Here is a 24,375-nt window from a genome sequence, read left to right on the forward strand (position 1 = left end):
GACCTTGTGAAGAGGATGGCAGAAGCTGGTAAGATTGTGTCAATTATCACAGTGAAACGAGTACTATATCAACATGGGCTGAAAGGCCACTCTGCCAGGAAGAAGCCATTACTCCAAAAGAAACATTAAAAAGTCAGTTTAATGTTTGCAAATGCACACAGGAACACAGACCTTAATTTCTGGAGACGTTCTGTGGTCTGATGAAACTAAAATTCAACTTTTTGGGCATAATGACTATTGTTACGTTGGGAGGAAAAAGGGAGAAGCTTGGAAGCCTAAGAACTAGTGTTGAGAGAGTATGTTCTGTCCGAGTATGCTCGGGCCGAGCTCCGAGTATTTATAGCTGCTCGGTGATATGGTTGAATCGCTCCCGTGTGCATGATTTGCAACTGTTTGACAGTTTTATTACATGTGAGGAATGTGTAAGAAATAGTCATTCCTCATATGTAATAAAACTATTAAACAGTTGCAAATCATGCACACGGGAGCGATTCAACCATATCACCGAGCAGCTATAAATACTCGGAGCTTGGCCCGAGCATATTCGGCAAAAGGGTTAATAGAACATACTCGCTCAACACTACTAAGAACACCATCCCAACTGTGAAACATAGGGGGGGCAGCATCATGTTGTGGGGTTGTTTTGCTGCAGGAGGGACTGGTGCACTTCACAAAATAGATGGCTTCATTAGCAAACAAGATTATGTGGCAATACTGAAGCAACATCTCAAGACATCAGCCAAGAAGTTAAAGCTTGGGTGGAAATGGGTCTTCCAAAAGGACAATGACCCGAAGCATACTGCCAAAATGGTAACAAAGTGGCTTAAGGATAACAAGTCAATGTTTTGGAGTGGCCATCACAAAGCCCTGATCTCAATCCTATTGAAATTTTATGGGCAATGCTGAAAAGGCAGGTGCGAGCAAGGTGACCTACACTCCTGGATCAGTTACATCAGTTTTGTCAGCAGGTATGGGCCCAAATTCCAACCAACTATTGTGAGAAGCTTGTGGAAGGATACCCCAAACGTTTGACCCAAGTCATTCAGTTTAAGGTCTATGGTACCAAATACTAATGAAATGTATGGAAATTTTTGACTTTGCAGTAAATAATAAAAATGCCTTAAAACATTCTCTCTCTCTCATTATTCTGGCATTTGGCAAATATAAAAAATGATGGTAATTCTAAATGACCTAAAGCGGGAAAGATTTATTCTGATTTCATGTCAGATATTGAGAAAAACATGTAGATGTGTCTTTTTATATAGTGTATGTAAACTTCTGGTTTCAACTGTATATATTGTATTATGTGCCCCCAAAAATCTGCACTTTATTCCTCGTTGGTTTTGAGTTAGTTACTCAAATCTATACCCCTCATGTCAATACAATGCAGTTTTTTATTCTAACGCCCCGGCCCCACTATCAGTATTCGGTCAGTAATTTTTATCAGGAATGGGGGATAAATGCAGGAATTGGTGACTTGTTTCCATTATACCTTTTCTCTGATTGTTCCTCACCTGGTTTTGGCTCCCACTCCTGAGAAAAAATACTGACCGAATACTGACCAAATACTGATAGTGGGACGGTGGCCTAAGATCGCTAGTGTTTCTAGTTAGGTAAGGATGAGGTTGCTTTATTAGTTAACTTTCGTTGCAGGGGACATTGGCTTCAGCTGGAATGGGCATTATGGTAAGTAGGGTTTAATTTAGAACAATAGAAGGTCTCTGTGTTTATTCCAAATAAAATATTTTATGCATGGTGTTGTAGTTATTTCACATATCACTTTCACCATGGTGTTAGTAATGGGGGCATCTTATAGACGCCTCTCCATTACTAACCTGGGCTTGATGTCAGCTGGCCTTATAAGCTGACATCAACCCCAGCCCTATTACCCCACTGCCACCGCTACAGAGCAGTGGGCAGAGCGGAGGCTAAGTGCCACTTCTGCAGCGGCTGAGGGCTGCTGTTAATAGCCTAGGAAGGGGCCATGAATATTGGCCCCCTCCAAGGCTAGAAATATCAGTCCCCAACAGTCTGCCTAGCCTTTGCTAGCTGTTAAATAGGGGGACCCCAAATCATTTTTTGGGGATCCACCATTTTAATAGCTAGTAAAGGCTAAGTATTCAGCTGGGGGGCTGATATTAGTAGCCTGGGAAGCTCCGTGGGCATTACCCCCTTCCCAGGCTTCAAAAATCTGTCCCAGCCGTCTGCTTAACCTCTGTTAGACTATAAAATTACGGGGGACGACACACCAATTTTTTTTTAAATAAATCCTTTAATATAACAATAAATGACAAGTACAGTAACCAGCACTGTCATTGTACTAATTATATACATGACTGACACCTTTCTATCTATTCTATGTGTATAGCTATTCTTTCTGTTCTAAATTGTCAGGTACCGATGTATTGTAACTGTATGCGGCTGATGAATTGGCGGCTTTTAAAGAGACGGGTGAGTGAAAATCGGAGGGCACTCGCATGGTCTGAGCGCTGTGCGATTTTTTCTCGTCCGAGATACGTGGCAAATCGCAGCATGCTGTGAAATTTTTCTCAGCCCGATTTCAGCTGAGAAAAAACGAATCGCAGATGAGATGTCATTCATTCACTAACATTGGTCCGAGTGCAATTCAATTTTTTATTGCTCTTTCCCAACTAAAGCAGAGAAGGAAAGCACGCGGTGGATGCTGGGCTGTGATGTGCGGTGAAACCCCGACCACGGCCCATCAATCAATGGGGAGGGCGTAACTTGCTCACGTCCGACTGCAGCCGGAAGTTGATGTGACATCAGCGAATGTCGGAGCCGGCGGCAGCCGGGGTCACGTGATGCCTGGTGAGCGGCCAGCAATAGCGCCGCTCACAGGCAATAAAGAACAAGCAAGGTATTTACAAAAAGACTTGTTGGCACAGTTTAAATCCATAGAGTCATTGTTAATAGTAGTGGACAACCTTTTGCAGGTCCTTATAAAATTATTAAAATTTTAAATCCTGTAAGTTAAGTTGCAACTTCTTATTGCCTGGAAATCAATAATTCTTTCCATTCTTCTCTTTTAAAAAAAAATTGAGGGGACCTCAAGACATAATTGAGGTGGATTTGGAAGGGTATTGGGAGTATGAAGTAAGGCGAATTCTTGATTCCAGGTGGGTCAGGTCTGCATTATCTCGTCAAGTGGAAAGATTATGGTTCTTAAGATAATTCCTAAGTTAATTTGGGGTGTTATGGATAAATATATGTATGATTATGGAAGTTATATGAAAACAGTATGTATTAAGAATTGTAGATAATACAAAATTCCCTCCTCCTGCCCGAACCACATTGTACCAACAACCTCATATTGATCAAAGATCCACATACTACGTGGAACATGGAATTATGGAAAATCCCTAATGATTATCGACTAACATATTAATCTGATAATAGCAGCTTTCTAATGATCTTTATTACTTTTAGGGAAATTACAGAATAATAAAAGATAAGTGACTATACTGATTGACCTTTGAACCTTATGTGCAAGACGGACTTAATTGATTTAATTGAGAGTCAGCTTGACTTAATTTACATATTATGTTTACATATTAAAATAATGACCCATTAGCGACAGATGTCAGCCAGAATTATGAGATAAGGCAATGAGGTAATGTGTGGAAAGGTCCCTGATTTTTCCTATAAAAAGCCTATTTGAGACACTACTCAGTGTTCATTTGTGATTTCTCCGACCGTATAGATCCTATATACAATTTGGCGGCAGACAACTAAGACGAGAACACACACATTTTTTGTGCCCCTAACAAGGGGCTCTTCAGGCGATCAGATAGACAGATTATTGGGTGGGGCTGGGGAAAACCCAGCAGTCATGGTACACGTTGGTACCAATGACTAAGTTAGAGAGAGGTGAAAGGTCTTTAAAAATGATTACAGGGAATTAGGAGAGAAGCTGAAGTACAGGTGGTGTTTTCAGATATACTGCTGATTCCACTACGTTACTAGAAAGTCAGCGGGAACTTAAGGAGATAATTGTCAGGGTTTTGGTTCATGGAGAACTGGGCTGACTTCTCTGTTGGCTACTATCTTTACGATAGGGACAGGCTGCACCTCAAGAGGAGAATGCAGATGTGCTGGGGGGAAAATGGTCAGATAGATGGAGGAGCTTTCAAACTAGGATATGGGGGGAGGGAGGGTAGCTGTGCAAATAAGGGGGTAGAGTAGGCAGAGAGAGTGAGATATTCAAGGAAAGTAAGGAGGCGAGTAGCCGTAATAAATGTGCTAATAGTATTAAATGTCTGCAGGCAAATGCAAGAAATCTTGAAAACAAAATGAATGAATCAGAGACTCTTAGGTCAGCCACAGATTACGATGTGGTGGGTATTACAGAAACCTGGTTGGATGAAAGCCATGACTGGGTGTCAAACAGAGGGTTACACCACATTCAAACGGATAGGAAAGAAAAATAGGTAGAGGGGTGGGTATTTTAGTTAAAACCAATTTAAGACCTCAAGCTCAATGACGACATGGGGGGCAGCTTCGACAATGTACTGCACACATGGCCAACTTTTGGTGATTATATTTGACCCACGACACCAGAACCACCACATCTATGTGGGGCCATTATTCTGCATGGAAGACTTTGTGGGGCCCATTATACTGGATGGAAAGTTATGTGGGGCCAATCATACTGTATGGAGGACTATGTGGGGCCCATTATTCTATATGGAGGATTATGTTGGGCCCATTATACTATATACTGGTTGGTCCACGACTTTGTCCCACTTTTTCATTTTGGCCCTCTGCATGTTTTGAGCTTTACATCCCTGATGTAAAATCAGTATGGGTAAATGTACATGGAAATGGCAATAATGGAAAGCTGCTAATTGGACTTTGCTACAAGCCTCCTAATATAGCTGAACACGTAGAGGATGATATGCTGCAACAAATTAAAAAGGCAACAAAAACAAGTCATGGTCAAAAGTGTTGGCTTCCTTGAAATTGTTCCAGAAAATGAAGTAATTCTCCCAGAAAATTATTGCAATTACATGTTTTGTTATAGACGTTTATTTCCTTTGGATGTATTGGAACAACACAAGAAAACACAGAAAAAAGGAAACTTGAACAAAATTTCACACATAACCACATAACATAGGTCGGACAAAATTGTTGACACCTTGCCAAAATTGTGGCTAAACAACTTTGTTTCAAGCATGTGAAGCTTGTTCAAACGCAATTGTCGCAAATAACAGGTGTGGGCAATATGAAAATGACAACTAAAACCAGATAAAAAAGGGAGAAGTTGATTCAATCTTTTCATTGTGTGCATATGTGTGGCACACTAAGCATGGAGAAAACAGAAAAAGGAGAACTGTTTGAGGACTTGAGAACCAAAATTGTTGAAAAATATCAATAATTTCAAGGTTATAAGTCCATCTTTAGAGATCCTCATGTTCCTCTGTCCAAGGTGCGCAACATAATCAATAAATTTACAACACATACAGTCAAATATGGTGGAGCTTCAAAGATGTTTTGGGGTTGTTTTGCTGCCTCTGGTCAGGTACCTTGACTGTGTGCAAGGCATCATGAAATCTGAAGATTAGCAAAGGATTTTGGGGCACAATGTAGTGCCTAGTGTCAGAAAGTTGGGTTTGCTTGCTAGGTCATGGGTCTTCCAGCATGACAATGACCCCAAACATATTTAAAGAAGCACCTAGAAAATGGATGGAAACAAAGTGCTGGACAGTTCTGACCAGCAATGAATCTGGATGTAAATCCCATTGAACACCTGTGGAGAAATCTTAAAATTGCTGTTTGGAGAAAAATATAAAAATCTAAAAGTCCTCAGTGGTTGATACCATCTTTTCAGTTAGCCATTAGTCAGTAAGCTTTCGAGACTACTCAGGTCTCTTCATCAGACATAGTATAACACAAAATCTGAATAGTCACATATTAATACACAACAGGGCACAGTAAAGGGAAGGGGGGGGGGTGTTCCTCTGTGAAGCAGAGAAACAAAAAGATGGCCACACAAGTTCAAAATAGTAAAGAAGTAAGAAAACTCCTTTATTAACACATGTAGTAAACACAAATTACAAAAATAATTGCGGACGACAGAGTGGACACAGAGTGCTGGATCAACATGAATAAAACAATGTTAAAAACTGTGACACAGCGCCCGAAAGGTCAGCCTATATAGCAAGTGGAAATATAAGGGGGACAGCAACAGGGTCACATGTATTAATAAATATATACCACCCATAAAGAATACCTTTTCCAAATTGTACCCCCAAAACAATAATATCCCATCACAATCCAACTACCCAGAAACAAAAGGGTTAAAACCCTTATACAGATAGAAATAATATAAACAATTGGTCATAAATAAGCTGAAATAGCTGTGTACCTGGGTAAGGCCACCAGACAGGCTCTGCTACCGTCACCCCGACGTACGTTTCGGTAGGAAAACCTTTTTCAAGGGGCACAGGAATAATGCAATAGATAAGACAAGTGACGTGAAGCAGAACTATCAGTATGGGAGAGGGAGAAGCAGTTGTGGCCGTAAAAATGTTTGGCCACAAGTAGAGCTATTCTTTTTTTCTTTTATTGTGTGGCGATGAAAATTCATCCTTGTTCTAAGTTTTTGCCTTGTCTCCCCTACATACAGACCCCCAGTTGGACATTTGTTACATATAATTAAGTTCATTGTGATGCAGCTGAAAGTACCTGGGGTCTTGTGGTCCTGATGTGAGTTGGGAATCTTTATCTTATCCATGGTCATTATAAACGGACAGGTTTTACATATACAGTTGGTGAGGATAAATTTTATAAGTTTCACCTCAAAGGTGAAACTATCCTCCCGGTCAGTTTGCTTTCCCTCCCAGTACCTTTTCATTCTAACAATGATAGGTTTCTAGGAGATTATACTTGTTCCTTTTATTTGTGGTTCTCCTTAGCTTGCCTTCTTTGCCCTATATGAATGTGTTTTTGTTTCTCACTCAGTTTTCGTATTTTACTTCATACTTTCCTTTCCCCTTGTTGAGAGTGTGTTGCAGCCTCCCCTCTGGTTCCTCAGGAGGTATGAGAAACTCCTCAACGGCTTATTAGTTAGTTGGGTGTGTGGTGGCATTTTTAGTTGTGCAGCTAGGGCCTTTCCAATCTCTACAGAGAGTAATTGGGTGTAGTTGTGACATTCTCCCCTGTGTGGGTTCTCCGGTGGTTATCAAGATGCGCTTTCTGGTTAAAACATTTCCCACATTTTGAACATGAAAAAGGCTTCTCCCTTGTGTGAGTTCTCTGGTGCTTATCAAGATCCGATTTCTAGTTAAAACATTTCCCACATTCTGGACATGAAAAAGGCTTCTCCCCTGTGTGAGTTCTCTGATGTTTCATAAGATTTGATTTCTCTGTAAAACATTTCTGTAAAGGGAAGTGTCCTAGGTTGTACATGTATATATGTATCTACATACTAGCCATGCTTGCAGATAAGTATACATGTATATATTGGCCCCCATCTCCTTATGTGTTTCAGCCTGCTTGCTGCTGTTGGGGGCAGGATCAACAAAATGTCCAGCCATGTACTAAAACAGGTTTTGCGAGTATGGCTGGACATGAACAAAGACCTTAGCCAGTGGGCGGGGAATAATACATCATTTCCGGTGCAGGACTTAAAACCCCAGAGCACTCATGTGCTAGCCCTCTTTTCTCTTTGGACTGTTAGAGATGGACATAACACATGGCTGAGTATCTCTCTTCCCCTGTAACTCTTTACTTGCTAGCCCTACATACCCTGTACTAACCCTATCCTTGTATCTGTATATATATATAGGGAAAGTTAGTATAGTTGGGTGGGCTGATATTGCATGAGTGATTAGGAAACATGGGTGGAAAATAGGTAATTGGGAATTGTATATTGTTATTATTATTGTGTACTGTGTTAGTGGGATAAATAGTAGTATATTATCTGTAGACTTTTGTGTAATAAATACCTTTTATTAGCACACGGTTTTGTCTCAGTTGGTATATAGTATAAGGCACAGATAACGTTAGTGGATATTAATTATTAATAATCAAGTTTGATGTTAATAGTTAATATCGGACCTCAATAGAGGAGTAGGAGAGTTCCCCCATTAATTACTGATATTTTTGGAGGGAAACCTCGTCTTTTAACAATGGCGAGCCAGCCAGGAGTACTCATAACCCTGCAGAAGCAAGCTGCGGGAGAGGAATAGAAAGACTGGCAGGGTGAGGGGTGTACACAGGATAGTGACTCGGGCCAACCTATACACTGAGGGTAAAGCCATTCCAGAGTCTGACCAGCAAGACGACTTTGGGGTAGGCAGATACCTGAAGACTGGCAACGACAGGACCACAGCAAAAAGACTTTAACAACAAAAAGAGTTTGATTAAAGATCCAAGAAAGAAGCAGAGTGTATTCTGTGGAGGGATGCGTTGGATTACGGTGAAAGGCAGGGAAGAGTTGATGGCCGTAATGGCTGATGTCTAGGTACCTAAGTGCAGTATTATACTTCATTCCATCCTGAACTGTCACAACTTACAAATGGGGCTGGAGTAGGCAAATATATCCCAGTACAACACTTCCCTCAAATTTCATTGTCGTGTTCTCGACAACAAGGGGATTGTAAAGGGAAGTGTCCTAGGTTGTACATGTATATATGTATCTACATACTAGCCATGCTTGCAGATAAGTATACATATATATTGGCCCCCATCTCCTTATGTGTTTCAGTCTACTTGCTGCTGTTGGGGTCAGGATCAACAAAATGTCCAGCCATGTACTAAAACAGGTTTTGCGAGTATGGCTGGACATGAACAAAGACCTTAGCCAGTGGGCGGGGAATAATACATCATTTCCGGTGCAGGACTTAAAACCCCAGAGCACTCATGTGCTAGCCCTCTTTGCTCTTTGGACTGTTAGAGATGGACATAACACATGGCTGAGTATCTCTCTTCCCCTGTAACTCTTTACTTGCTAGCCCTACATACCCTGTACTAACCCTATTCTTGTATCTGTATATATATATAGGGAAAGTTAGTATAGTTGGGTGGGCTGATATTGCACGAGTGATTAGGAAACATGGGTGGAAAATAGGTAATTGGGAATTGTATATTGTTATTATTATTGTGTACTGTGTTAGTGGGATAAATAGTAGTATATTAACTGTAGACTTTTGTGTAATAAATACCTTTTATTAGCACACGGTTTTGTCTCAGTTGGTATATAGTATAAGGCACAGATAACATTAGTGGATATTAATTATTAATAATCAAGTTTGATGTTAATAGTTAATATCGGACCTCAATAGAGGAGTAGGAGAGTTCCCCCATTAATTACTGATATTTTTGGAGGGAAACCTCGTCCTTTAACAATTTCCCACATTCTGAACAGGAAAATGGCTTTTCTCCTGTGTGAGTTCTCTGATGGTTGATAAGAGTTGATTTCACTGTAAAACATTTCCCACATTCTGAACAGGAAAATGGATTCTCCTCTGTGTGAGTTCTCTGATGTTTATAAAGATATGATTTGTGTCCAAAACATTTTCCACAATCTGAGCATGAAAAAGGCTTCTCCTCTGTGTGAGTTCTCTGATGTTTGATAAGATTTGATTTCTTTGCAAAAGATTTCCCACATTCTGAACATGAAAATGGCTTCTCCCCTGTGTGAGTTCTCTGGTGCTTAACAAGATCCGATTTCTGGTTAAAACATTTCCCACATTCTGGACATGAAAAAGGCTTCTCCCCTGTGTGAGTTCTCTGATGTTTGATAAGATTTGATTTCTCTGTAAAACATTTCCCACATTCTTGACAGGAAAATGGCTTTTCTCCTGTGTGAGTTCTCTGATGGTTGATAAGAGTTGATTTCACTGTAAAACATTTCCCACATTCTGAACAGGAAAATGGCTTCTCCTCTGTGTGAGTTCTCTGATGTTTATAAAGATATGATTTGTGTCCAAAACATTTTCCACAATCTGAGCATGAAAAAGGCTTCTCCTCTGTGTGAGTTCTCTGATGTTTGATAAGATTTGATTTCTTTGCAAAAGATTTCCCACATTCTGAACATGAAAATGGCTTCTCCCCTGTGTGAGTTCTATGATGTCTGATAAGATTTGATTTCTCTGTAAAACATTTCCCACATTCTGAACAGGAAAATGGCTTTTCTCCTGTGTGAGTTCTCTGATGGTTGATAAGAGTTGATTTCACTGTAAAACATTTCCCACATTCTGAACAGGAAAATGGCTTCTCCTCTGTGTGGGTTCTCTGGTGCTTAAGAAAACTAGATTTATGGTTAAAACATTTTCCACATTCTGAACATGGAAAAGGCTTCTCACCTGTGTGAGTTCTCTGATGTATATTAAGATATGATTTCTGGTTAAAACATTTCCCACATTCTGAACAGGAAAATTGCTTCTCCCCTGTGTGAGTTCTCTGATGTGTGATAAGAGTTGATTTCTCTGTAAAACATTTCCCACATTCTGAACATGAAAATGGCTTTTCCCCTGTGTGAGTTATCTGGTGCCTAACAAGATCTAATTTCTGATTAAAACATTTCCCACACTTGGCACAAGAAAATCTATTCTCTGCTGTGTGAATTTTTTGAGGTTTAAGAAAAGACTTTTTGGGAGGAAAACTATTTCTATATTCTGAACGTGAAAATGGCTTCTTTGCATTAGAAGCATTTTGCTTTTTAATGCTTATTTTGTGACTTTGATTTTCCTTAGTAGTCAGTAATGAATCAGAAGACAGGACCTGTTTCAAAGGATCAGATGACAGATCTTTGCTGTGAAGGGATGATGGTAAATCTGGAGAAATGTCATTCATTTCAATTGTATCCTGTTGGATCTGAAAATAATCTGATTTGAAAATTGAAGATATCAGCTGTCCCTCTGATCTCCTGGTACAGACATCTGCCAAGAAGAAAACCAATTATTATTTTTTAATAAAAATTCCTTGAATTTTATATTTTTGAACATTTCTACTTAAACTGTCCATAAAAAAGGCAAGTTATATATATAAAAAAAAAAATCACTTATTCACCAGGACAATGACTGTCTAATAGAAAACCTCATAGGATGGAGCAGTAGAGCGTGGTGTTCAACTGTTTTTTCATTCTGCCTCCAAATATGGAATAAAAAGCCACCAAACAATGTTATGTAGCCGAAAATAATACCAATAAAAACTTCTACTCCTCTCACAAAAAACAAGTCCCCACTCAGGTCCATCATTTGTCAATGTAATAACAGAGGTTTCCACATTACTAGTGGCTCAAAGGCTCTTGAAAAGCAACATGGCTTCCATAAACCAATCCAGCAATATCTGCTCTCCCAAAGTCAAATCGCCCCCTCGCTTATGAGCCTTACAGTAGTTTATGTGCCTAAATCACATTTAGCATCTATGTATTTGGCATTACTATAATGAGAAGAACCCACTTAATTTATGGTGTGTGTCTCCTGGAGCACAATCTGGGCACTATGTGTTGGGTAATAAAATAGCATATTTGCAATTTTCACTCTCCAACATCCACTGCGTGCTAATTTCTGGAGAGTGACTGTGGAGTTAAAATAGTCACTACTCCTATAGATTAATTCACTGAGGGTTATAATTTCCAAAATGGGGATTTCTACTGTTCTGGTTTTCTGCCATTTTGTCATATTAGGGCTTCTGCAAAAGGTGTGTCCCATCTCCTCTGGGACATCTACTTCTCCTCGTGCTTCGACTTATGTGACGTTTGCTTTTGTCACCAGGAGCCGCCTTATTCATCCTGCAGGCAGCGCTAGTGATGGAGGAGACGTCCGAACCAGAAGCTCTGGACGGCGCAGGTTCTGTCCAGCCACTAAGATTAGGGTTGCTTGGACCAGTAGTACCATCCAGTCTGGCAGTATGGGTGTGTGTGTTATCCAGCTGGAGTAATCTGCTCCCTGCTTCAGCCAACTGGAAAGCACCACACCCTACTAAAGCCGGAAGCATATTGCCGGAAGCAGCCAGGTACAGCCTTGTTCTCCTCTGGTTCAGTCCTCTGTGCTCAGCTCCCGGCTTGTGTATTTGTTTTCTGTTGTGACCTCGGCCCGTTTACTGACTACTCTTGTGTCTTCTGATTTTGTATTTTCTCTGCTCTCCTGTTCTGACCTGGCTACCTGACTATTCTTCTTCCCATCTCACTCCACAGAACAGCAGGTAACACCGTGGCCCAAGTCTAGGGATCTTTGTGTAAGTCCAGATCCATGTAGAGAGGTTAAAGGGTGATGAGGAAAGTAATTTGTGAAATATGTAAACGGGGTAGATAAGGCAAGCCTGTTCGTGGTGGCCATCTTTTGAGCTTCCAGGTGACCATGAACAGCGCCTCCAATACATTGTGTCTGCAAACTATTCCAGCAAAATCTGCATTCCTAATAGCTAAATGGCGCTCCTTCCCTTCTTAACCTGCCATGTGCCCAGACAGCAGTGTACAACCGCATATAGGGGATTGTCAAATTCAAAAGAAGTTGGAAAATAATTTGTAAGGTCCATTTGTTTCTTATTATCCTTTGTGAAAAATTTCAAAGTTATCACCACATAAAGTGACACATGTCAGATTTGAAAAATGGGGCCTGATCATCTGCACATTCTACGCACGCTGTCATTTAGCTTTGTAGTTTACAGACCTGGGCAGGTAACGGTCAGCATCATCTAATCCCAGGGGGTAGGTGGATCCTCCAGGTTGTAAGTGTTATAGAAAAGGGCTTTCCCAATTTCCCAAAGTAATCTGAACATTTTCGGACGGAGGAGATTGTTGTGGTCTAGCGGCAAAATGGTGACCACAAGATTGTGATACGGCCGGACTACACCACCGATAAAGCAGCCACAGCCGGTGACTGAGAAGAATCTGTGACTTCTCTGCATTTAGTGGTCACTACTCACCTGGGTAGTCATATGTAGGAATCTCCTCTTTACACCGCTCATCACCCCTCACATATGTCTCTGTGGTATTAATATGGGTCAGACCTTCACCCTGAAACAAATATTATAAAAGTCACAGACAGATGGAGAAGTCCCATCTATGATCAGCTCTAATCCTGTCATCTCCACCGTTCTCATTACACAAATATAAAACATAATAATGGTGGATAAAACAAGACTGAATACAAAACCGTCACAGCCGTCTACACATCATAGGGGAGATCTCATGACACCTTCTCTCCATCTACCTGATGATCCTGAGGAACATTGGGATCTTCTTGTTTACAGTCCTGTGGAAGAAGAGGACGGAGACATCTCTCTGGTGTTGTCCTCTTACTGGATAGATCTGGAGGAAACACATACAGGGACTGAATTTATTCTTTACATACAGATAATTATAGGCCATGTGTATTTAGTCCTGTCTATTACCTGGTGATGTGAGGGGCTGGGGAACCTCCATCATGACGCCCTTGTACAGATCTTTGTGTCCTTCTAAATACTCCCACTCTTCCATGGAGAAATAGACAGCGACATCCTGACACCTTATACGAACCTGACATATACAATGATACCGTCATCCCCCCGATCCCTTCATAGCGTTACTGTAAAATGTCCCAGCATTCCCAGCAGTGTCACCTCTCCAGTCAGCAGCTCAATCATCTTGTAGGTGAGTTCTAAGATATTCTGGTCATTGATGTCCTCATGTATCAGGGGGTGAGATGGAGGCCCTGTGATTGGGCTCAGGGATCTTCCCCATCCCTCAGACACAGGGTTCTGACAGCGCTCACTAGAGGTTTTCTTCACTACTGTGTAATCCTGGTTATGGAGAGACACATTAATAAATCTCATTACAGACATTTCCAGAGTCCTCACCTCTCCAGTTCTGTCCATCTGTTATTCCCATAGATAAGAATGATGTAATGTGACGTCATCAGAATCTCTCACCTCTCCAGTAAGCCGGAAGAGGATCTCTAGGGTGAGGTGTAATATCCTCTCCACCATCTTGTCTCTGTCCATAGCCACCTTTGATGGGTAAATCAGAAAAATTTTCTTATATCGAAGATCGTCACTGAGAGGATCCGAAGAGAGACCTGAAGGAGAAAAAGATAAGTTGATGGCACATCATAATACATCTATTGGAGATAATGAGGGAAAACATATAAGGAGATTTATTATTTTACAGTATTTCGTTTTTTTCTTTATATCTAGTAATAAAACCGTTATATTTTAGGACACAGACAACAAGCAGTTTCTTCCTTGGAGTCTGCAGCTGAATACGTTTCTCATAGACTCACTGTCAGGGAAATTTTGTGAAAATATTAACAATTTCTCCCAAACCCCTCTTAAACAGTGTATAATATTTTGTCAAACCCCATTAATGTGGATACAACATCATAGTATAGAGCAAGTATATATACAAATTGAAGAGAGGTGACACCTACTAGACTGCTGGATGGTATTCAAAGGTAGGAATTCAAAAGTGTGGAGATATGGTGACTCTGGTTGCTTGGGTCTGCAGAAAGGAGCAGAGAGTGGCAGACTCAAAGTTAACAGCTGAGAGGGACTGTGGAGGCAGAGATAGACCAAATAGAGCTGGACGTAGCATACCTGTGACCCCTAGTTCCTGGTTATAAGTTGGTACTGCACGTAGTGGCTTAGAGGAACGCGGTGTCCACCGCTAGTTCCTGGTGCTGTGAGAGTTGTCAGGGGCAGGATGGTATCGGCTGACCAATCGCCGCCAATCCCGCAGTGCTGTGTAGTGTGAACTCCGGAAGTGCATGTGTGACGTCACCGGAAGTGACGCACTGCTCCCAGGAAGCTGTGCATTCTGCAGGCTGGTGTAAATGCGTTCCAGTGAGCCGGAAGTTTGAGTGCCAGGGAGAGAGAATGTGCGTTCCACCAGTATAGAGCATAAGACCCAATGGGCATGAGCCAGAGCCTTTGTTGGAGTGGACAAGGATCTAGGAGAGGGGACAAGAGTGTGCCAGAGAGGAATAATCTGCAATAAAGGAGACAATATATGAGTAGGATATGGAGATCAAAACATGTATATTATTGACCTATTCAATTTGAAGACCACATATCCAAACGTAAAATACATTTCAACATAGGGTCACATAAGATCCCTGGGTGACAAGTTTCTCTGTACCAATTGTTCAATGAGAACCAAACTCCAAACATAAAAAAAAATTATATAAAAAGCCAGCAGGTCATAGTCCCTATTAAGGCCTTTCGGCTCTAAGGACTGTAATTCATGAATTCAATAGGCTTCTCTACGTTTGAGAAGGCTCACTCTGTCGCTCCCCCGACGTGGTGTCAAAACTTGTTCCAATACCTGGTATTTGAATTGAGAAATACTATGTCCTGCCATGATAAACTGTTGGGGAATGGGTAACATTAGGTTTTTGCACAGAATTGTGGACTTGTGCTTTGAAATCCTATCCCTTATGGGCTGTGCCGCCTCCCCCACACAGATTCGGCCGAATGGACATTTAATAAGATATACCACATATGAACTGTCACATGTAAAGTACCCTTTGATGTTGTATATTTTTTCAGTTTGTGGGTGATGAACAATGCTACCCCTGAGGACATTGTTGCATTGACGACATTGGAGACATGGGAATGTGCCCATTTTGGGATTCTGCAAAAACCATAGTCTCTAATATTGGTTCTTAAAACACGGTAGGAAGGGTTGTTGGAACGCAGGGATCGTGGGATAGCCGGTTTGTAAGATGTTCCTGTGTTTCCTAATGGTTTTATTTAAGATGTAGGCGAAGGGGTGGAACGTGTGAACGAAGGGAATTCTGTCCTTAGTGTTTGGAAGATCAGTTCTGGAATTCGACGCCTGGGGATTCAAGAAGCTAGGTGGATAGCCTCGTTCAGTGAATTTGGTCGACATTTCTTGTAACCTCTGATTGCGGATAGTTTCACTGGACACTATCCGTTTGACCCTCTGAAATCGTAATGTAGGTATAGATTTCTTCATCGACCTTGGATGATTGCTAGAAAAGTGTAATAGGTCATTGCGATCGGTGGGCTTGGAATAGAGATCAGTTGTTAGGTGGCCCTTTGTATCCTTGATCACCATGGTATCAAGGAAACTAACATGGCTTGAATCATATGTCATGGTGAAGCGTCTTTAAACCAAAGACGTTTAATGTTGTGGGATTGATTGCATTAGATAAATGTCTTCTAATACATTTTTTTAGCGACTCTGAAGTGCATCCCACATATTGTAGTTTACTCTCTATACATTCTATTAAATGCACTGCTCAAAAAAATAAAGGGAACACTCAAATAACACATCCTAGATCTGAATGAATGAAATATTCTCAATGAATACTTTGTTCTGTACAAAGTTGAATGTGCTGACTACAAAATCACACAAAAATTATCAAAGGAAATCAAATTTATTAACCAATGGAGGCCTGGATTTGGAGTCACCCCCAAAATTAAAAGTGGAAAAACACACTACAGGCTGATCCAACTTTGATGTAATGTCCTTAAAACAAGTCAAAATGAGGCTCAGTATTATGTGTGGCCTCCACGTGCCTGTATGACCTCCCTACAACGCCTGGGAATTCTCCTGATGAGGTTCCGCAAACTCCTGGACAGTCTGTGTTGTAACGTGACGTTGGTGGATGGAGCAAGACATGACCCAGCTTTCGTCCTTCTCCATCACAGCAACACCCCTTTAAAAACATATAAAAACTCGATACTGAGACTCTTGATCACGTCTGCTAGAGCATGTATTCCCTCACTATGGAAAAGTAACACTATCCCGACAATCTCACTATGGTTCTCCAAAATAAAAGAGATTAGGTTAATGGAGGAGCTCACCTACACGATCAATAACTCCCATGATAAATTTTATAAAACATGGCTCTACTGGAGTTTAAATCTTCCGCTGATTACCTGGCCCTCATAGGGGAAAGTTAAGTCTATACTTCAGGAGCCTCTCTGACCTTACCCTAACCCTCTTACCCATACATCCCTTCCCCCACTTCCCTTTGTCTTTGTGTATATTTGTGTTTTGGGCTTTAACTACTCATTTTTTCTTTTATAACCCTTATTTGTTAATCAACATGAATATGTAATGACTTAATGTTTAAGTCTGAGTCACCACGCTGGTATATCCTAAAACACATTGAACCAATGTTCTACCAGCGACTCTACTTTGGATTGTGTTTACTTATTTAATTTTCAAATGTTTTGGAAATACTGGTTATTGTTATGGTTATGTGGTCATGTTTGACCTACTACTTGTTACACAACTAGTACCCGGTGTTTGTATTTGTATTTCCTTTTCAACACTTAATAAAGATAAATTTATAAAGAATAATCAAGTCACATTGAGTTTGATATTTGTTTCTTGAAAACAAACTCGGTGAAAGTTTTCCGCCAAGTGTAGAAGCCTTTTTGGATACAAAACTCAAACAAAATATGCAAACGAATTTACAAAGTCTGGAGGATGGATCTCAGACATCAAAAAAACTAAGTTTGAAAGAAATATCAAAGACTACGAGTCAAATTCAATTTACACATGGAAATGAAACAAACCAAGAGCTACTGTTCTGAAATACAGGTCACACAATAAATTCAAAGGAAATAGAGGAGAGCGGAGGTCAGCTTCACAAATCCTAATGTGTCCATGGGTTCCTCTAATTATAATTCTCTGAGGACTAATCTGATGCATCAGTGGGATCAACTAAAGACAGATGGAACAAAAATAAATTCTCAAGTATTCCCCACAATTCAGCACAAAACAACAGGCCGGAAGAAAGCTCAGATGTGCCCGGAAGCATGCGTTCCACGCCGGATCGCATAATGGTTTTGGATTGCATACCACCAACATAGAAAAGTCCTATCTCTGAGATGAGCGTCATTGGAGACTAAAAACAAGTATTGCACATCCTCCCATCATGCAATAGGCATGTAGATCTACTTTATCACTACAGAAAATATGGGATGATGGCCCACAGTATATTCGTAAATGATCAAATTTGTCCCCTATTGCATAATTAGAGATACACAAGGAACACCACACTTGTTAGTTACTAAATAGTATATGTAGGATATAACTGATAAGTAATAATTCTGATATAGAAGCTCAGATATCTCGATGAAGTACAACAATATGTGAACCTCATTCACAGGGAACTGAGTAGCAATGAATAGAGTATACAATCCAAAAATGTAATACAGAATGGGTCTGTATTCACACAAAACAAGCATAGGAAATTAGCTCATTCAGTCCCTTAGGGGCTCGTGAATCCAGTCTGGAAATCCACTCATTTTCCTTTTTGGAGGATACATCTATTGTGATCACCTCCTATCACATTGGGTTTAACCACCTCAATGATGAAAAAGGAGATGTCTCTGGTTTCACCTCGATGTACACTATTCATATGTCTCGCTAATCGGGTGTCCTGACCATGGCATATATCACCCTAATGCCCCCCACCCTCCTCCTAGACTCCCTCTTGGTCTTGCCTACATAATCTGTCCAAACACAAAAAAGAAAACAAGAACCGGCAACTTTGTACGGGGATGACAATTGATCCAGGAATAGTGTACCGCTGTCTAGCCCGCATGTTGCTTTTAAAGTGATACAATAAAGGAGCACGTTTTAGGGACCGGTGAGTGCTATCCTTTCTTCTTATTTGCTTACATGTTACCTACATAATCTAGGGGGCAGGTGCATGTGGCCATATATACAAGTCCTGAGGTTTTACAGTTGGAATAACCCCTCTGAAAAAAGTTTTTACTCGTGGAGGAACTCGAGAAAGATTTACATGGTCTCATCCAATTACATGTACAACATTCTCCACATCTAAAGAAACTGCAGATTCTTCCAAGCCCCCTTGGGTGCAGTTTTTTTGTAGAAACTATGCACTAAATGGTCCCTAATTGACCAACCCTTTCTGAAAGTTATTGTGGGAGTAGATCACACAGCACCTTCCGAGCCGGGTCGGCCACAAGTATATCCCAGGTCACTCTGATTGTCATAAGTTTTTCTTACTCGTGCTATCCCATCTTTTTCTTGGTCTCTTGGTTAGGTATGGAGGAGTGTCTGTCTCTCCCATTTTTCTGCAAACGATGATGTGGAATCCAAAATGTACCATGAGTACCCTATAATCCCTTAATCTGATGTTCAGGTCTATTGCCTGTATATTAAAATCTGAGACATTATGGCAGTACCTTCTCAACCATAAAAATTGACCCTTGGGTATTCCTCTTTTTATTGGGATGGGGTGGTGGCTATCCCACTTCAATAGTTTATTAGTGATTGTAGGTTTATGGTAGATGAGTGTCCCTAGGGTCTCATCCCGTTCTTTCTTGATTAGTACATCCAGGAAAGGCAACTGGTAATAATTAAACTCTGATATAAATCTCAGGCTCACTCTATTGATATTGAGTTCCCTGATAAATTCAAGAGATTGTTCACTCGTCTCTGACCAGATCATTAAAATGTAGTCAATATATTTGTATCATACCCCAATATATGGATGTCATCACTTATCATCATCCCCGAATATTGTGGATTCCTCCCACCAGCCCAGGAATAGTTTAGCATACGAGGGGGCACAGAGGCTTCCCATCGCAGTACCCCTGAGCTGGTGGAAGTACTTCCTGTCAAAAATAAATAAGTTATGTGTAAGAGTGAATTTTAGAAGATCCTCCATGAAGTCATTATGTCTGCTACACTCTATTGATCTCGATTTCAAGAAATGTCTTACTCCTCTGATACCATCCTCATGTGGTATATTAGTGTACAAAGCCTCGATATCTAGTAAGGCCTGCTCCCCTACATGCATGTATACATGCTCGAGGGTCTACATGTAGGGGAGCAGGAAAAGGGAAACCAATCCCAGAGGGATTATTCCAACTGTAAAACCTCAGGTGGTACTGGGGGAACATTACACTGTGTGGGGGCATCATACATACTGCATAAGGGGCATAATGGGGGCATTACACTGTGGGGGGGCATCATACATACTGCATAAGGGGCATAATGGGGGCATTACACTGTGGGGGGGCATCATACATACTGCATAAGGGGCATAATGGGGGCATTACACTGTGGGGGGGCATCATACATCCTGCATAAGGGGCATAATGGGGGCATTACACTGTGTGGCCAGTAAAGGGGTCCTGTACTATGAGAACAATAAGTTTCCTCCCTTCCTGTCTCCATAGTTGGGTCGTATGTATCTATTACAGGAAACAGAACAACAACCTTATGATTCTTATAAGAGTCTCCGTGCTGAAGGGGTTAATGCCCCCTGCGCCCAGTAATGGGGGTCTCCACATACCTCCACCTGCAGAGCCGCCACCACACATATGGCTGCTCAGTGCGCACAGGAGCTGTGATGAGGTCACAGGAGGGGAGGAGTCAGGGGTCACATGATCAGGGGCCTCAGTGGATGCAGGACTCTGCTGTGCTGGTTGTCATGGTGCTGGATGAGCTGAAGTTTATGTGTGGGGTCAGGAGGGGTTTACAGTGTGGATGTAGCAGAGCCGGGTGTGTACGAGGTGTACGGAGCAGAGCCGCGTGTGTACGAGGTGTACGGAGCGGAGCCGCACGTGTACGAGGTGTACGGAGCGGAGCCGCACGTGTACGAGGTGTACGGAGCAGAGCCGCACGTGTACGAGGTGTACGGAGCAGAGCCGCGCGTGTACGAGGTGTACGGAACAGAGCCGCGTGTGTACGAGGTGTACGGAACGGAGCCGCGTGTGTACGAGGTGTACGGAGCGGAGCCGCGCGTGTACGAGGTGTACGGAGCGGAGCCGCGTGTGTACGAGGTGTACGGAGCGGAGCCGCACGTGTACGAGGTGTACGGAGAGGAGCCGCACATGTACGAGGTGTACGGAGCAGAGCCGCACGTGTACGAGGTGTACGGAGCGGAGCCGCGCGTGTACGAGGTGTACGGAACGGAGCCGCGTGTGTACGAGGTGTACGGAACGGAGCCGCGTGTGTACGAGGTGTACGGAGCGGAGCCGCGCGTGTACGAGGTGTACGGAGCGGAGCCGCGTGTGTACGAGGTGTACGGAGCGGAGCCGCGTGTGTACGAGGTGTACGGAGCAGAGCCGCGTGTGTACGAGGTGTACGGAGCAGAGCCGCGTGTGTACGAGGTGTATGGAGCGGAGCCACGTGTACGAGATGTATGGAGCGGAGCCGTGTGTGTACAAGGTGTACGGAGCGGAGCCGCGTGTGTACGAGGTGTACGGAGCGGAGCCGCGTGTGTACGAGGTGTACGGAGCGGAGCCACGTGTACGAGATGTATGGAGCGGAGCCGTGTGTGTACGAGGTGTACGGAGCGGAGCCGCGTGTGTACGAGGTGTACGGAGCGGAGCCGCGTGTGTACGAGGTGTACGGAGCAGAGCCGCGTGTGTACGAGGTGTACGGAGCGGAGCCGCGTGTGTACGAGGGGTACGGAGCGGAGCCGCGTGTGTACGAGGTGTACGGAGCGGAGCCACGTGTACGAGACGTACGGAGCGGAGCCGTGTGTGTACGAGGGGTACGGAGCGGAGCCGCGCGTGTACGAGGTGTACGGAGCGGAGCCACGTGTACGAGGCGTACGGAGCGGAGCCGCGTGTGTACGAGGCGTACGGAGCGGAGCCGCGTGTGTACGAGGGTATGGTGCAGAGTCGCGTGTGTACGAGGCGTACGGAGCGGAGCCGCGTGTACGAGGCGTACGGAGCGTAGCCGCGCGTGTACGAGGCGTACGGAGCGTAGCCGGGCGTGTACGAGGCGTACGGAGCGTAGCCGCGCGTGTACGAGGCGTGCGGACCGGAGCCGCGCGTGTACGAGGCGTGCGGAGCGGAGCCGCGCGTGTACGAGGCGTGCGGAGCGGAACCGCGCGTGTACGAGGCGTGTGGAACGGAGCCGAGCTTGTACAAGGCGAGCGGAGCCGGGCGTGTAAGAGGCGTGCGGAGCGGAGCCGCGCGTGTACGAGGCGTACGGAGCGTAGCCGCGCGTGTACGAGGCGTACGGAGCGTAGCCGCGCGTGTACGAGGCGTACGGAGCGTAGCCGCGCGTGTACGAGGCGTGCGGACCGGAGCCGCGCGTGTACGAGGCGTGCGGAGCGGAACCGCGCGTGTGGAACGGAGCCGGGCTTGTACGAGGCGAGCGGAGCCGCGCGCGTGTACGAGGCGTGCGGAGCGGAGCCGCGCGTGTACGAGGCGTACGGAGCGTAGCCGCGCGTGTACGAGGCGTACGGAGCGTAGCCGCGCGTGTACGAGGCGTACGGAGCGTAGCCGCGCGTGTACGAGGCGTGCGGACCGGAGCCGCGCGTGTACGAGGCGTGCGGAGCGGAGCCGCGCGTGTACGAGGCGTGCGGAGCGGAACCGCGCGTGTACGAGGCGTGTGGAACGGAGCCGGGCTTGTACGAGGCGAGCGGAGCCGGGCGTGTACGAGGCGAGCGGAGCCGCGCGCGTGTACGAGGCGTGCTGAGCGGAGCCGCGCATGTACGAGGCGTGCGGAGCCGGGCTTGTACGAGGCGTGCGGAGCGGAGCCGGGCTTGTACGAGGCGTGCGGAGCGGAGCTGGGCGTGTACGAGGCGTGTGGAGCGGAGCCGGGCGTGTACGAGGCGTGCGGAGCGGATGCTGCCCCTCTCCAGGAGCAATCACAGCAGCACGGCATGAGACATTCTTGTGCTACACAGACTGTCCTGACAGAACACAGCTCGTCAGGACATAGCCCCGACCTCCAGCGACAGCCGGACAGTCCCATTGGATCGGGGACGGTTGGGCGGTTTCTGTATATAAGTTGTGTGTGATAATTGTAGAATTATTAATGTCTTAACATAAAAGGATGTACCTGAGTGTTTGTGCCGGGGTCCACATGCATGGAGGGGGTTGAGGCGGTGCTGGCTGTATTATGCAGACGGCATCTGCCTGTAACAGTAGTAACCAGAAACTACTAGAAACTCTGCACCAAAATGAAGCAAATCCTTATTGTGGGGACTTCGCCTTGTACGTAACACCCCCGGATCCGGTACAAGCCGGGCAGATGGTCTCATTCATGTCATTTTCTGCTTAAGGTTCTGCGGTTTTCTGGCCAACTATAAAAAAGAAAAAGCGTAAAACAATATTTGTTTCTGCTGCATTGACATAAGTACAATCTTTCATTATATATAAATCTATTACACGTCGGGTCAATGCTGTAAAGGACAGTAAAGTGCCATGGTTGTGGTTGTGGTTGTGGTTTTTGGGTCACTCTACTTCCCTCCCAAAAATGCATTCAGAAACTTGTAACTACTGATCTCTCCACAGGAAGAAGCCGACAACTCCATCAATGGAATCATTTTATAAAATTAGGTCTTCGCAAGATGAAAATGGTCTCACAAACCACATTTTTTAAAATGTTCATAAAAAACCCCAAACAAACAAAAATAATAACCTTACTTTTTTCCCCATTTTTCAATACTTTATGTGCTAAATTGAATGTTGTCATTCCAAACAACAACTAGTCCCACAAAACACAAGCCCTCCGTCTATGTGAATGGAAAAACAAAGTTATATTTTTTGGGAAAAAGGGGAGGAAAAAAACAAAAAATTGCTCTTGTCAGAATAATGTAATTGCTATATATATATTTTTAAAAAATTGAATAATTTTACCCCAAAATTGTGATCTCTTATAATATTATCATTCTTCATGCGAGATTAATCATTAGTCTGTGAATAAATCCAAACATCTGGAAGATGTAGAACAATATATCTCTGATCCTCTTCTGCCAGGATAAGCGCCTCCTTTCTGTCCTTTCTGTGATGGAGAAAACGCTTGAAAGATTCAGAAAGTCCGATGAGTTTTTGGAGCTTATTGTAAAGGGCCTTATTGACGACCTGGGAAAGAAACCACCAGAAACAAAGGATCCAACCAGGTAAGTTCTAATGATCCCGTCTGATAAAATGATCAGTTTTATTTCCATGGGATTGTTCTGTAGAAGAGATGGGACCTGCAGCATTTTGACCCTGAGCTTCACTATGTATTGATGTAGCAAAGCTTAATGTGACAATTCACACACCACAGTGATAAACTGTCTCAGAAGGTTAGCTCTCATAACAGAATTAACATCACTTATAGTGGAACTATACTTACAATTTGTTTTCAGAATTGTGAAATTATGGCACTTTGCAAAGCACTTCATTAGTTTCTTTGGCGTCATATCCGTAAAATGATGATATTAAAGTGGCCTCCAGACCCTGCTTTTCCCCAGTGCAGGAGCGTTGCTGGGGTCCTAAGAGATCAGGGACCCCAGCCCCAAAGTACATGTTTCCCCATATAACCTCTCTGCCACTTAAAAGAGGATTTATACATATATAATTACAGTATACCACTGTTACTAATCTAAAATACACTATACAAAGACCAATATTCCCAAAATTACTACTATACAAGGCCAAAATGATCCTGCTACACAATGTCCTCTACCA

The 24,375-nt window shown here is 43.3% G+C and overlaps 1 protein-coding gene across 1 annotated transcript; it reads right to left on the reverse strand.

Annotated features, from left to right (window-relative positions):
- Positions 1 to 9,008: 9,008 nt before the first annotated feature.
- On the reverse strand, positions 9,009 to 20,321 carry LOC141212795 (uncharacterized). The gene is made up of 9 exons (XM_073665098.1): positions 20,253 to 20,321; positions 14,542 to 14,932; positions 14,376 to 14,446; positions 13,879 to 14,024; positions 13,570 to 13,749; positions 13,363 to 13,486; positions 13,182 to 13,279; positions 12,895 to 12,985; positions 9,009 to 10,904 (listed from the first exon to the last, which is right to left on the reverse strand). Exons 4-9 carry the CDS (start codon positions 13,948 to 13,950, stop codon positions 9,331 to 9,333), a joined length of 2,139 nt encoding a protein of 712 aa, XP_073521199.1. The 5' UTR covers positions 13,951 to 14,024; positions 14,376 to 14,446; positions 14,542 to 14,932; positions 20,253 to 20,321; the 3' UTR covers positions 9,009 to 9,330.
- Positions 20,322 to 24,375: the final 4,054 nt, after the last annotated feature.

The sequence above is a fragment of the Phyllobates terribilis genome, unplaced genomic scaffold (assembly GCF_046119375.1).
Source record: "Phyllobates terribilis strain yellow unplaced genomic scaffold, ASM4611937v1 Scaffold_186__1_contigs__length_3700242, whole genome shotgun sequence".
In the NCBI taxonomy this organism is placed as follows: Eukaryota; Metazoa; Chordata; class Amphibia; order Anura; family Dendrobatidae; genus Phyllobates; species Phyllobates terribilis.

Bases quoted from the DNA above. Each gene is read 5' to 3' on its own strand.
- LOC141212795 (XM_073665098.1), bottom strand. From the start codon at position 13,950: ATGGACAGAGACAAGATGGTGGAGAGGATATTACACCTCACCCTAGAG. The intron at 13,487-13,569 runs GTGACACTGCTG...TGTATATGTCAG, and splicing joins TTGAGCTGCTGACTGGAGAG to GTTCGTATAAGGTGTCAGGA. The intron at 12,986-13,181 runs GTAGATGGAGAG...TATTTGTTTCAG, and splicing joins ATGTTCCTCAGGATCATCAG to GGTGAAGGTCTGACCCATAT.